Source organism: Genypterus blacodes, unplaced genomic scaffold, assembly GCF_046128005.1.
Source record: "Genypterus blacodes isolate CSIRO-AG114 ecotype Tasmania unplaced genomic scaffold, CSIRO-AGI_Gbla_v1 ptg000005l_1, whole genome shotgun sequence".
NCBI lineage: Eukaryota > Metazoa > Chordata > Actinopteri > Ophidiiformes > Ophidiidae > Genypterus > Genypterus blacodes.
In genome coordinates this window covers 1,674,391-1,689,565 of record NW_027466819.1, presented here as the reverse complement: position 1 = coordinate 1,689,565, position 15,175 = coordinate 1,674,391, and the positions used below count along the sequence as shown (strand labels likewise).

Sequence of the window (15,175 nt, the reverse complement as noted above, 5' to 3'; positions counted from 1 at the left end):
CACATCCAGTCCACATGTCTGTCCATGCATATGAGAGGTCAAACACGTAATGTGACGTCACACGCACGACACGCAATGCGGATGGGATGGAGTGTGTGTCAAAGCCAGCCTCAGCCCGGGAGAGGGAGAGGAAGAGGAGGAGGAAGAGGACAGGGGGAGGGGGAGGAGGAGGAGGAGGAGAAGCAGCAGGCAGGTATGAAGGTGAGGAAGCCAAAACTAAATTGGAAAAATTCAAAAGAAAAAGTCAACCAAAGCACAACGGGAAGGAAAGACTAAAGGTCTGTGCTGGTTGATCCTCGCGTCTCTGTGGTCCAAGCAGCGACCTCATGAACTTCAACAACTTCCTGTACATTTCTACCGGCGTACAAATACCCAAAGAGGTCATGAAAGGTAACAGCATTTAGGAGAAGAAGACGTGTCTCACCTAAGATGGCGGTCGGCACAAAGGGATCTGCTCAGGATCCCCGTGAGAAGTGGAGAGAGAGGAGGAGGAGGAGGAGGAGGAAGGGGAGGAGGAGAGAGAGTTGCAGTAAATGAGGAGAAAAACAGAAGAAGAAGAAGAATCCACCAAAGAAACACAACAAATAACACAATATTATGTTGGTCAGCGAAGAGTAAAACCCTTTACTCTTAAACATGTTGTAGCTGTGGATCGAGTCAAAGTGACACAAAGTCATCAAATCAAGTGATGAGATTACGCAAGACGTGGCAATTACAGATATTTGCAATCGCAGCAGATTAGTCAAATCCCATCTCGGCCAACATGAACTGGGCCGGGAGTAAAACCAATCAAAGCTAATCTATCTGTTTGTGCAGACGGGTTCCTCAAAATATCCAAATCTCTGATGGGAAAGTTCAACGCCACCCAATCCGACTCCTGATGCAATTTCCATCTGAGTCTGATGGGTGAGGGGGGTTGGGGGTGGGGGGGTGTAGTGGCGGGGGGTCTGTCCAGGAAAATTAACCAAATTCAAACTTTGCTTGATTTATTCATGGATTCTCCCGCTGCTCGGGGGTGATGACTGACTTTAAAGCTTTAACGCAGGAGGATCAAGTGCGAGCGAACGAGCGAGGCGGCTGTGCTGCGGCCGGTGTGTGTGTCTGTGTGTGTGTGTGTGTGTGTTACCTGGGTAGAAGGAGTTGGTGGGGATGGACGTGCTGAGCGTGTTGGCTTTGGGCAGAGTGAAGGAGGAGGGCGAGGATCCAGCTAGAGAGGAGGAGGAGAGAGGAGAAGGACACGAGGGGTCAGCAGCCTGGACCGAGCAGACGATGAGTCACTGTGATGGACACCAGGCACCGGGATCACTAATATACTGTAGAGTGTGTGAGGTAACATGACACGGCTGCTGGATGGAGGTATGAGGTCAGACAGCTGCACCCAGCAGACTCTTCATCAAGGTCACAGCATCTTTCAAAAGCCAGAAGATGACCTGTTTTTAGGAGCTGTAAATGTTTCAGATGCTCACTGATGACCTTGAAGGCACCATATGCACAATAAATGAGTTATGGTCTCCTTATCTCCAGCGTAGACAGTACACACACACACACACACACACACACACACACACACACACACACACACACACAGCAAAACAACAAATAAACCAAACCCAAGATTCACACATCCTGTGGTGTCGGTGTGCAGTCGAGTCTGAACTGTTTCATTCTCACCTGCAGACTAAAACCCCTGCCGTTTCAAACAAGCATAACAGTTTGCCGCTGGTGTGTGACGGTGAGATGGGCGGGGCCACGGCGTCTCACCTCGGCCGTTGAGCGTGAGGGCGCACTCGCTGTGGGCGTTGAGCGTGAGCGCACACTCGCTGCGTGTGGTGAGCGTGTGGCTGTGCGTGTCCATGAAGGACAGGGCCTCGTCACAGTTGGTGCCCTGCTCCGTGTAGCTCTTGTCCATGGAGTTGACCATCACTGTCATCTCCTGTCGCGTGCTGTTCAGGGTCTCCTTGCGCTTCTTGGCCAGTTTCCTTCATGGTAGGGAAGGTAGGGAGGAGGGAGGAGGAGAAGGTGGAGGAGAGGGGAGGAGGGAGGGAGGGAAAGCAACAATGACTTTGCTTGAAACCGATCTGATGCAGGAAGAGATGATGTAAGGAGATGATTGACCTAATGTGATGAGGGATTGTGGCTTTATTAGGTTCTGAGGGCTTTGGAGCGCTGAGGTGTGATTCCTGGAGAACGCGTGTAAAAGGTGTGACACTCTAACCCCAATACATCAGCACACACTGATGATTTAAAATTAGCTTTAGGATTCCAGGGCAGAAGAATCCAGTTTGAGTTTGAACGGTGAACTAAAACAGTCAACCTGCTTTTATTGTCCTACTTTGGGGCTTTGGATGCTGAACAACATTTCAGCTGCGCGTGAGGAGCACAACACACACACATACACACACACAAGCTACCACAAGAGTGCAAACGGGGGGGCTGGAGTCAGCGGGACCCACTGCTTAAGTCCTAGCGTGAGCAAACCATCAACCCTGCCAAAGTGCCCTTAAGCAATGATTTCCTGACCCCTAACCTCCGGATGGCAGGGTGTCGATCCCATTAGAGACTTTTCCAACAGTGATTATTAAACATAACGACTTCGGCAGATTCCCACAGAAGTTGCACGACGGATAAATGGCGAACAGCTTGAGCGTTAGCATACTGTAGCTATAAGCCATAGCTGGAGGGGAGCGAGCGGCGTGAGAATTAACTATGGCAGCTCTCACACTGATCCCGCCACTTTGTTACTCTCTGCGTGACCCCGCTGCCTGTTTGGATTGCCGTCTTCCGCCGCGGACAACTGCGCTCTAATGATGCGCTCCCGCTGCTTTGTTTCCGCAATCCTCCCCCTGTTTATTCAATTCCGCCGCTGTCTCGTGCCATATGGCGAGAGGCCCCTGCTGCCTTCAAACAGTCATTTGCTCTGAAGGCCGCGACGTGAGGCTAATGGCGGATCCCTTCTTCAGAAAGCAAAGTGACAAAGTAGTGACATTTTCATCTGCTGGACCCACTTTTTTCTGTCTTTAATCTGCAATTAGAGCGAAGAACAAAATGGCAATCATGTCTCCTTTCTCTCCTTCCCCCCCCCCTCCCATTATGGCTTCATACTGTAATAGGCAGGGGGCGGGGGAGGGAGAGGGGAGCCATATGCACCCCCAGGCAATATTAAGACTGAGTCGGCATGTGCGCGCTCATGGACGACGCCGTTTACAAACGCTCTAATCCCGGTTTTCATACTGTATCGGTGCGCTTGCTTGTTTCTGGCGTTCCCCATCTCCAGACTCTGGATCCTCACTCTCCTGGCCCGTGGAACAGTCGGAGCAGGGAAGTTGGGAGATAAATGAGGCTGCACGAGACACCGATGCCAACGCCAGCCAAGCCGCGACCAACACTGGGATGTTTGCGAGGCACCGTGGGTGTTAGATGAAGATTAATCGGCACGCTCGTCTCTCCTCATTTGTAAGAAGAGAGGAATGTAATGATAGATGGCAATATCACAGGGTCGGATGTGCCGAGAGAGAGACGGCGTAAGCGTGTTAGGTACAGTAGCGTGTTAATGAACACGGCTATTTATCATACTCAGGCTGCACGGGACGCAAAAAGGTCCCGGCACCGAACTTACAGGAGCGTCGATACGGCCGCAAATATCTGTGAGCGGCACGGAGTGTGTGTGTGAACATGAAGGTGAGAATAGACGGGGAGAGGAGGTGTGTGTAGAAGTAAAAGACGACGCCAACACGGCAGGTAACTATATTAGGAGACTCTCATTAGAGGGATTGTCTGCGGTGCCGTACATGACAGGTCTGGCAGATCTGTGATCCAACCGAGCTGAGCTGCTATCTGCACCAGTTCAGCTACAACAAAAAGGAAGCTGCACTGGTGTCTGTCTGTCTGTCTGTCTGTGTGTGTGTGTGTTTGTGTGTGTGTGTGTGTTTGCCACAATGTCTTGCCAGAGCGTTCTGCGGGAGGCGACGCCGCCGCCGCTGAAACTTCTGAAACAAAAGCTTCAAAACCTCGGGCTCAGCGTGGCGGGCCTCATTTCAGCACCGCAACCCGACCTAAAGCCACGTGACACTGGGACAAAGACGGCTTCATTAGGCAAGCCACGCGCACTGCCACTGTGTGTGTGTGTGTGTGTGTGTGTGTGTGTGCGAGTGTGTTAGATGACTGACACCCAGCTAGGAGGAGCAACAGAAGCCTCTTTGATTAACTCAGTGGGAGTGTTGCAGCAGTTGTTTATCCTGCCTCCTCATTTCAAACTTCCCATTTCTGAATCCATCATCTATCCATAGCAGCTACACACACACATTATCTACACATCCCTTATCTTTCCTATAGTGATGATACATGTTTACACTAGGAAAGATAGCTATTAGACACGTCAAACCCAGAGGATATGTAACATGAATTCTATAACATGAACCAGACTTCAGGGTAATTCCGTGTTTACATTTTCATTTTTGTATTTTGACTGTATGACATGTTGGTTTTGCTCACTAGTTATATTGTAAAAGTGTCTCCAAAGTGCAGTTAAACCCTGAGTACTGCAAATATTCATGGTGTATTCTGTATTTCCCTATCGTTTGTTTTTATTCAGCGTTCTAAGAGTTGTATTTCTAAGAATCCTCTGCTGTGTTAAAGCACACAAAGATGAGCACCAGTGTGTATCCTCCTCAAAATGTTATTCAGTGCTACTCAGTGGTAGTTGTGTGCTATCTACCCCACCTCCTCGCCGCTCTTCATCTGTCCCTCCTCCTCATCGGCATGCGGCGCTCGTAGCCGTGTAAATCGCCGCGTCTTGTACCAATTAAAGTGATCCTTGCTGCACGTTGGCGCCGACTTGTAAGGTTTAATGAAGGTGTTTGCCCCGAGCACTTGGTTCCGCACGCAGGGGCGTTTAGTCCGGCTCCGGTTTCCTGATGCCGGGCCGAGCCGAGGTGATTATGAAGAGGAAGATTTATTGAGACAATTATGAGGGTGGCAGAAGTGACCTTTCTTGTGAAATGGAAACTTCTTTAAAATGTGTTGTTTTGGAACGCTACAGTGGCTTTGGTCTCTTCTGACCGTGTCTGGTCACAGGTAGAGTCTGAACTCTGCTTTTGGGACAGAAACTCATCAGAAAAGTTCCAGGAGTGGTGTTGGATGACCTCGTGCTTTAGTTTGTGATCATTTTATGTTTTTTGCTGTTTTTTTGCTGGACTTTAAGGTTGTTTACACGGAGCAAAGCTGTTATAGTCTCACTCTTCTCTGCATTTATCTATCATCTTAATACTGCACTTAATACTGACTTGTTAATGGAAACACTGCAGTTTTCTTCCCCGTGTTTTCTCCCTGATGGACGAACCCAATCACCACCCTGTCCCTGTCCCCCTCCACCCTCAGCTCTCCACCTTGTCCCCGGCAGCCTCAGCGGGCATGTGTGACCTCCTGATTAAAGAACAGTGGCACATTTGATCACACATGTAAGTGAATGGCTAACGAGCGAGCTCACTGATGCCGCCTGACCCCTGGCAGCCGCACTGAAGCTCGCATTTCGGTTGCGGCGACGGGATGTTCTCTCGCCTCCAGAAGACTTTGATGAATGCATGAGAGCATTAATGGGGTTCATCAACGAGGATGTCATAAGTACTGCATGGGTAACTCCTCTCCCCCCCTAGAGAGGATAGGAACCTCTCCAGGATGAAATATGTTTACAATATAAAGGGGATAGTTGCTCATGACAGCAGGAAGTGGTGCTGTAATGGCGTAACGTCCCTATGGAGACGATTCTCTTTAACTTCTCTTAGTGTAGGTTTTGTTGCCAGCAGTCTCCTTTTTCTGTTTAAAGCTCAACATCACGCACGCCGTCTGTTTTCATAGTTACTCTGCACGATCAGAGGCTGCAGGAAATGAGCACAATTACCTACAATTTGGTCTAAAGACTCAAATATATGCATGGACGCAGGCCTATTAATGGAGCGGCTTAGATGTTATGGTAAATAGCGTAAAGAGAGAAGATTAGGATCCTTTTCTTCGCCGTCACAATCTGCTTTGGAGCCGTCAGAGAGACTGAGACGCTTCCACAATGGCTTCAACACCTCAGCCTGCACGCGATTCCCTCGCCGCCGTCACTATCAGCTCCTTTCTCACGCACGTTAGTATTAAAAGCAAGACGGGAAACACAAAACAGGACATTTCTGATTGGTTCCCCGCCGACAACCTCATCTCACCCCCTCGGTTCAGCTCCTGTAAGTCGCGGGTGCTTCCCATTCAAACATGAGTGACACGGCCAGTATTCAGCGTGGAATTATCTTCAGGTGTATTCTGAAATACGCTTTGATGCGAGGAAGCCTCCACTGTATCCTCTGATCACAGTCATCTCAAGACAGATTAGTCGACACCCGTCACAAAGACTCTGAAGTGGGAGCCTTTTAAGCCGCGGCGATGAAGGCAGAGCCGCCGAATGAACGTCTTTTACTGTCTAAGAGGCGTCGCTCAAGCAGCATCTGCGTTATATATACGCTAACGTTATTGTTTCATCAGGCCGGACGCATCTGAAGTGGAACAGGCGCTAAATCTGGAAGCGCATCCGAGGCAGCTGGAGACACAACTTCACCATCACCGCAGCATCAATGGGATGAGACGTGCAACAAGGCAAAACACATGCTGGGGAACGGAAGAAGGGGGGAAACGTGAGCATGAGAGCTGAGATGATGTCATGAGGGAGCGAGAGGAGGAGGAGGATGGAGGTTTAGGGAGGAATCGTGGGGATAGTAGATGAAGAAGTGTGTGTGAATGCACCGCATGCAGGTCAACAGAGCTGATCGGTGTTTGTCAGTCTGATCTGATCTCAGCAGCCCATATGTGAGGATGCATTGGGTTTAATCAGGTGTTTTGCTTTTGCACGCCAAACATCCAAATATGTGTAGAATCTTAACAACAACCGGGCGAAGCGTCGGAGCTGCAGCTCCAGCATGACTGACACGCTGACGAGCTCACAGAGGCAAAATCATTGGAGGCGAATGAAATATTCAACATCAGTAAAAAATGCAGAGGGACGGCCGCATCGATTTTTGTGTTTTTTTGCACTCGCAACCAGATGAGTTTGGCAGCCGGAGCATCATTACGGGAGTTTAGTTCATCATCTCATAAACAAACTGCTCAAGAAGTAGAGTCTTGGAATTACGCCTGTTACAACATCTTGCTGGAGTGTGTGTGTTTCTCTCACACGGGGGTGGTCGTGAACTGACTGACTGAGCTCACCCCCCCCAAATCACGGCCCCCCCTCTCGCCAATGTGCCTCCATACATAATGATCGCCGTGCGGGGAAACGAGGGACGTGCCGGCGTATGGCGTCCTCCGCTCCTCGCTGCAGAGATTACAGCGGTAGAGGCCTCTGTAATGGCAGCGGGTGCAGGAGGAGGCGAGGAGGAGGAGGGGAGGGTGGGTGGAGTGAGGAGGAGGTGGGGGGGGCGACACGGCTCTTTGCATGCACTGGGGAAGGGGGGGAGGAAAGGGGGGGAATCGGCGTGCGTGGGTGTGAGAAGCATGGCACTAACATTTGCACAAAGTGGGTTACTTACAGGTAGTAAGTGTAGGAGTGATAGGTTCTTCTGCCGAGTGGGGTGGTGGTGGTGGTGGTGGTGGTGGTAGGATATAAGCGGTGGAGGGAGGGGGGAGGGAGGGATGGAATGGAAAGGAAAGAAAAAAGTAAAAATATATTAATGTCGGAAAAAAGAGTCGAAATGAACAAAATCAGATATGGTGACACACGTGGAGGCAGACTCGTGATCGTGAGGGCAAAGGTGAGCGCTGGGGGTCATGTCATGCACCGGCGGAGGGGGAGGGGCCGGCGGGCGGGCGGACGAGCGGGCGGGCGGGGCTAATCAAACTCTCTAATCAAGCCCTTTATATGAACACATCAGTTTATAGCACTATAACACATTTTAAATTCCTCATATCCGACCTGGAGGTCTGAGTCTGATTGGCGGTCTGGATGCCTGCACACACTCTCTCTCCCCCGCCGCCCGCCGTCAATTACACTAAATCCAACCAACGAAGTCCTCTCCGTTTCCTGTTTGATTAAGGCTAATTGAAAACAATTCTATTAGGCCGCACTCACCGCCGCCGCCACCCACTGCTCGCCGCCCGTCGCTGCCGAGGATGGAAGGATCCTCGTGTAGCGGCGGAGCGACAAACATGCGAGAAGCGATTTCAATAGCGCTCTGCTGCTGTGCGCCGGCCCGCTCGGGTTCACGGACGCCACAGTCTACCGGCCCGACCTCTTCTTCCACCGCTCCGGCCAGGCGAGCGGTCATTAGACCATCTGCCCCCGGGGTTCAGCCGTGTTAAGCATGTTTGCGTTTCCTACACACTTCCAGGGAGGCCAACTTGAAACTCAGTGAAAAGGCCTTTGTGTTATTTTAAGCCTTTTCTGTGGACAAAAGCAGGCGGATATTTGCCAAAGCTTTGGCTCGGGCTGATTGCTGGAATATGCACAGAGGACATCTGTGTGTGTGTCTCCCTCCCTCTCCCTCTCCCTCCCTCTCCCTCTCTCTCCCCCCTCCTCTCTCTCTCATCGGGGTCTAATGTAAACTTTGCCTCTGGCTACGCGGTCATCCTCTTTTTCCTTTGGAGCCTTTTCATCATTTTTTCTTTCTTATCTCCCTCCATAGCACCGAGGCCCTGGAACATTCTCCCTACTCGCTCTCTGCGGTGTCATTGAAGCAGGCGTGCGTTTGTTTGAGGGTGCTGTGGAGAGGGATTAATTTTTCATGGCAGTGACTGTATCTCGTGGCTCTAAACAGCCTTAATGGGGCGGAACAACATAATCAAATTAATTATTTACTGTCACACTGACAACGCTACTGTGTTTTGCGGGGGGAAAATGTACAAAATGATGGGGAAAATGCGCCGTGAACTCTGGGAAGTCACTTCTTCCTCTCTCCCACTATTCCGCCGTGTTATTTCTCGTCACGATACGACAACAGGACGTATTTACCGTTTCTTCATGAGGAGCACCACTCCTAAGAAGATGATGACGAAGAGGAGGATGCCGGCGATGACCCCGGCGATCTTCACCGTGTGGTCCGTTTGTTTCTCCGGCTCCACCGCGTCGGGCTTGTGAGTGGCGGCGCCTGAAGAACACAAACAGAGAAACAAAGAGTAAGAAGTGAGATGAGAACCCGCCGCTGCTGTTCTGCATGAGTACACAGGATGTCCAGATGTTGATTGGACAATATGTGGGGCTTTGTTTATCAATATATAACTATTTTATCAGAAAATAAACATCAATGTGCATTTATTTAACATTTAATTCCGATGTTTCTCTGAAAGTAGGCGACTTCCTGTTGTCCTGGCGACTTTAACTAGATGGTGAGTGGACGTCAGGCTGCAGCGGGCGAGATAAGTGCCGCGCCGCGTCTTCACCCTTAATCACGTTTGGGGCCGGGCCTGTAGAAAAATGTAGGACGCTAGAACGCTAAAGATAATACGGCGAGGAGATAAAACGGCCCGGAAATAAGCAAGAAACATTAAATATCAGCCTCGGCGTGGAGATAGGCGCCGACGACGAAGACGACGACCACGCGGGACACAAAGGGGAAGAAAGCGGCTTGTTTGGACGGCGTTCCGCTCTCCAGGAGGCGATAAGAAGCACTCAGAGAGGGAGACGAGGGGGGGAAGAGACGCCGTCCACCTGAACAACACCATTACTCCTTGTCACTGGGGGTAAATTTAGAATGACAAATTGTTATGTCAGACAAATCTCTTCCTCCTCTTCCTCCTCCTCTTCCTCCCGCTATCAAACGCTAAATATCTATCCCGGGCTGGTTGTGACATATTGTTCCTGCCCGGCCGCTCCGTTATCAGCAGCCGGGCGTCTTTATTTAGGTATAATAGAATATACGGTATAATAGCCGTAGGTGTCAAGATGGGGTGACGTATTAACGGCGGTGTCAGGAGTGACGGAGCTGATTTGTTCCGACGTGCCGTTCCGGGTTAATCTGGTAGAGGAAGAGGCTGCCGGGGGCGAGGAGCAGCTCGCCGCCACGTGTCACTGTTTGGAGTTTGGAGATTCTGCATAACAAAAAAAGGGAACTCGTGTTGAATTTGAATGTGATATCGTGGAGAAAAAAACTTCTCCCTTAAATCGTCAGGATGAGCGTGGCGGCGGCGGCGTCGTCGTCACTTTGCCGTGTTTGCCGTTGCTGCAACCCAAACACTTAATCTCCCAGAAATAATGAGAAATATTCATGGAAGCGGATTAACTGCTGTCAGAAATCTCCAACATTGACACATCAAATGGCACCTCAAGACAACAACAACAACAACATGAGAAAGAGCTTTCATGTACAGGAACGGCATCAAAAGGAAGGAGACCCATTCTGATTTAATCACACCGATTCTGTGCGGCGGCAAGAAGGCGGCAAACAAAGCCACACGCACGCAGGGTTCTGCTGGCTGTTTCATCCCTCCTGCATGTGGGAAACTTCACGCCGTGCCACCGAGCCAGAGCGTGGCGAAGCATCCAGAGCGGAGTGTGCAGAGAGGTAAGTTAAGGGTCTGACCTGTTAGTTGGCTGTCGCCGGCCGCCGGGGCGATGCGGATGTACGGGGTCGTGAGCTGAGTCACGAGTATGGCGGCTGAGTATAGTCAGTGGATCCGGGATGGCATGCAGGAGAGGGAGAGAGAGAGAGGGAGAGAGAGAGAGAGAGAGAGAGAGAGAGAGAGAGAGAGAGAGAGAGGCCACGCAAACAGGTGCATCAGTCCCTGTAACCATGCAACACTGAGGCAGACAACCTGAGACACATCACAACATTAGAAAGCATTACTGAGTTTCCAGGAGCAACAGTTGCACAAACACACACACACACACACACACACACACACACACACACAAAAACACACAATTTCATATCCAGCGAACCCAATCAAAGAGCGTCCCCGCGTTGCTGCTGAGCGACAGCCGTTCCGCTCGGAGTGTGTGTGTGTGTTCGCCCGTCTGACTTGTGCCCGCTGAGCCGTGCGGATGGAGATATCCGCTCACTCGGCGGGAAATCCATAGCGAGGAGCCGCGCGGCGAACCGCACGATATACGAGGCTGTCAGCGCGGCGTGACAGGACCTCCCACGGCCCAGAACAGAGTGTGACCGGGCCTCCCTCGGGCCTTATCAGTCCTGACGCCTGATCGATGGTGCTTAGGCTTCATCACCCTGAACGCGGCGTGCAGGACATACGGGCGGCCTAACTAAGCTACCGCAGCCCCCCGCCGGGCTCATAGGCTTCCTCCGAGTCGTGAAAAAAGACAAACACATGTTCCCGATCGATGTATTGATCGGGAACATGTAGAGAGAATATGAGGAATAAGCCAGGAGGGAACACGACACTTGTCTTGTAAACGCACATGACGTCTTCTGGTGTTTCTCATTTTAAAACGTGTTAAGTGTGTTAGTTTCAAAATGGCTGCCAAATCATACGGCGGCGATGTTAGTGAAGATGCACGAGCTGGATTGATTTGCGCGGTGGGACGTCTGTCATTGTCCTCGCTGGACCACACTGAGTCTTGTAATGAGGGAGATCTGGTTCCTACCTTTGGTGGCCACACGGACGCAGTCGATCTTGGTCTCCTGCAGGGACGGAGGAATACAAAGAGAAGAGGAGAGAGAAGCGGAGGATCAGAGGTTATCACACATGTACAGCGGCTCTTATGCTTCAGACGCCAGGTAAAAACAAACCACCGGCTCAGTCCCTCTCTGTCCCCCATCATCTGTTCAACCCGGCGACTGTGACACACAACCCAGTCGGGCGAGCGGCGCCCACGGCACAGATTAGCGGTGCTGAGCCGCCGATTTGTCAGCCAACTGTGATCTGTCGGCAGCCCCGCAGCTCAAGGTGGTCAGCAGCCGTGGAGAGAGAACCAGAGGCCTGTGACGAGCGGCGCCGGCCCAGCATGCCGCGCTCCAAAAAATGACACGTCGGGGAGCCTCTCTGAATATGTAATGGGTTGAGTTTGGGCTCCGACAACAGCCTGAGCCGTTTGGCAGAGAGGTTTGCTGTCAACAATGGTCTGCTGGACTGGAACACGGCGCCGCTAAGTAATACAACACCGGAGACACCTGCGCTCGTGTTTGACCCCGCCGCGCTGTCCGTCCAGGCAGACGCAGCACCGGCGTGCGCGAGGAGTAAACAAACGGCGGCGTGGCCCCCGGGTGCTTTTAAGCTGTCACACAGTCCTTTGTTACAGCCGACAGTACAGCAAGTCACACACTCAACACTTGAATAGGAGTGGAGAGAATAATTGGAGGTATGGATGCGACTCACCTTCTCTAAGTGCTAATTTGTTTACCAGCCAAACAAGTCACTCCAACGTCATTAGGCATTAATTAAAAGCTCTCTGCTCGCCGCCGACACTGACGGCGTAATGAGCCAGAGTGCATTTGGCCCGTGTAAATCAAAAGACGCGATATAAAAACAGTGACAGAGCCGTCTGCATGGCTGTAACGGAGCTTTATGCCGCCTGAACAAAAGGACTCAATGTTCCTTTATTATGCTCCTTCAAGGGAAAAGCGCCATCAGCCGATTCATGCTCTCATCAATTCACCCTGGAAAGTTTCCCGCCGACGCTCTTCCCCTCTGAAGAGCAAACTCTCTTAATTGTATTCCGCCCCGGCTCACGTGTTATTTTCCGATTGCCTCCTTCAAGACGTGCCGCCGTTGCTCAAGGAGGCTGTTTATGGTGATCTTCATTCAGGACCACAGTCGGCGCGCCTCTTGAAGTTGCCATTGAACTGTCTGCGGCGGCTCAGCGGAGGGGGGGAGGGGCCCCGCCGAGCGCCACTTGATGACAGAGGCTGTGACCTGAACGATCCGTAACCTGGTTGTTGTTGCCTGCCTCCCGCACTTAACTGCCTCGGGGACGGCCTCCTCTCTTAAACGCACTTGATCAAAGCCGTGTCTGGCATTTGGCACGGAGCTCCATTTGAAGCGGCAGGCAAACAGGCTGGATAATGGAGGGAGAGAGCCGCGTCACCGCGCCGAGGCTCTGCATTCAGGCCCCGGCTCTGCTCAAGTCTATTAGCAGTGCAGACAGTGCTGCTGCTGCTGCTGATACCCCCCCTCCCCCCAACCCCCCTCAACCAGGGTGCTGCACCAGTGTGTGTGTGTGTGTGTGTGTGTGCTCAGGGAGTTAACCACTGCAGTGTCTTTGCCACTCAGTCACTCCTTTCAGTCTTAATCCCGCCTGAACACTTGCAGGTGTTTGATGTGGACGTCTGGACGCGTTCAGAGCAGAGACCAGCTTTCACACGCCGGCGTTATTGCACGTTGCACAAAAATCTGCAGCCGTGAAACGACCCGCTGAGTTGAATGTTGCTTTATCATCTCTGTGTTCTGTGCTTCATTATAATTAAGTTCACAAATTAATGTCCGCACAGTCGTTCTCTCAAACATTCCAATTAATCTGTCAAGTTCAGTGTAGCAGCTGCAGACGCCTCACACACACACACACACACACACACACACTCGCTTATCTGCAGGCCCGAGCTGTCATGCAGCAAAATGTCAACCTGACACGCAACACATGAGATGGAATCCTGAGAACCTGCGACTCCACAATCTGATTTCTCCGTTTCTTTGTCCTTTTTATTTTTCTCTCCTATAATAAAAAGGGAGGACGGATCAGAGCGGAACGTAGAGGAAGACATAGCGAGTCAAACGTGCACGCACCCCGTTGGCTGTGCTGACGGCCTGGAAGTAGACGCTGTAGCTCTTCTGGGGCAGCAGGGGGGCGTTCCAGTAGCCGTTGTAGGTCTTGTTGTCTCCCACGGTGAACGGCTGCGGCGAGTGGATGCCGCCGGCCGGGAACTGAGCCGTGAAGTAATACTGGGAGTTGAGCAGCGTGGCGTTCTGGAAGTGGATGGGCACCGGGTAACAGCGCAGGATCTCCGCTGTGCCGCGCGCTCGGCGGGGACGTTCCTCCTCCACCACCACCTGGTACGCACTGGAGAGGAAGAGGAAGGGCACACACACTTAACACACACACACTCTCTTTGTTTGTAAATCAATGTGATGAAAAATATGCATGTGTGTACTTTACAACTCCTCTCAAATTGAGCTTCATGAATATTCATCCGCCAAGAAAACAGTTTGAAACGTCTGAACTACAATACTGAGAAATATGCAGAATAACAGGATTCACTAATGTGCGCTTAACTTCAATTGGAGAAAGATTTCAGTATAAAAGCCTAAAGTGAACGTGATTGGGCTGAAGTGAAGTACATCTCCAAAACAATGCTCACAAATGAGAGTTAAAGTTCCCGCTTCTTCTCTGCACTCCTGCTGAATATGAATGACCTACAGAAAACAGCGTGAGGAACGAGGAAGAGCTTTTTTATTATTCAACCACCGAAAAAGGTTAACGGCTCCGGTTCCATTTCCATTTCCCCTCCAGCCGAGTCCACCTGAGTGTTTGGCTGCGGCCCCTGTGTGTGCGTCTCACAGAGATGACATTGTCTCCGGACCGGCCACTTAGCTGGAGAGGGAGACTGGCCGTCTTATAGACGCCGGCGTTAGTATGCAGCGCGCGTCCACCTGTTCAATCTATTGAGTCGCAGACTGACAAAGAGTCTGTTTACAGCCTCAGAGGAGAATAAGCACCAATGACCGCCGACTCGCGCTCGGTTCAATTCCCAAAAATGAGTCGGGGGGAAAGGACGAGTGGAGACGCAGAGACGGGGGAGAGGAGAGACGGGGATCTGATCGGACCACAGCCTCACAAATATGATGCACGACTAACATCACATCAATCAACCAATCAATCTGGGTTTGTGTCGCTCCTTTGACTACAGAACGCAGCTCGAGAGACGTTTGATGGACAAAAGAGGAGGAACTGAAGCACACAGAGGTCAGGACAGATCGCAAACACTACAAATGGAATGCAGGATATGACTGAATAATAGAATAGAATAGAAGGAACGTTTGTGGAGGCTTTGCTTGTGTGAGAAGCTCCTCTGCAGCACAAACAGCCCTGGAGATGATCAATTATTGCTCCAGGTTTGTAGCGAATGATTAAGTGTCCCCTCGTGTGTACAGCACCTGACCTTTGACCCTCCAGTTTATCCTCAGGTGCTCGCCGTGTCATTAGCCGATCCCCTCCCTTTCTCTTTTGGGGGGGCGTCTCCGGCTCCTCGGGGCTCTCCTATTT

The 15,175-nt window shown here is 51.3% G+C and overlaps 1 protein-coding gene across 1 annotated transcript in view; it reads right to left on the bottom strand.

Moving 5' to 3' along the window:
- The window catches only part of LOC142997746 (receptor-type tyrosine-protein phosphatase mu), a 113,034-nt gene that overhangs the window by 27,150 nt on the left and 70,709 nt on the right, over positions 1–15,175 (bottom strand). Inside the window, 9 exon segments of the mRNA XM_076148299.1 lie at positions 425–451; positions 1,127–1,207; positions 1,686–1,755; positions 1,757–1,979; positions 7,557–7,586; positions 8,975–9,110; positions 10,542–10,616; positions 11,564–11,600; positions 13,699–13,972. Of these exon segments, the coding sequence (XP_076004414.1) occupies positions 425–451; positions 1,127–1,207; positions 1,686–1,755; positions 1,757–1,979; positions 7,557–7,586; positions 8,975–9,110; positions 10,542–10,616; positions 11,564–11,600; positions 13,699–13,972 (953 nt within the window).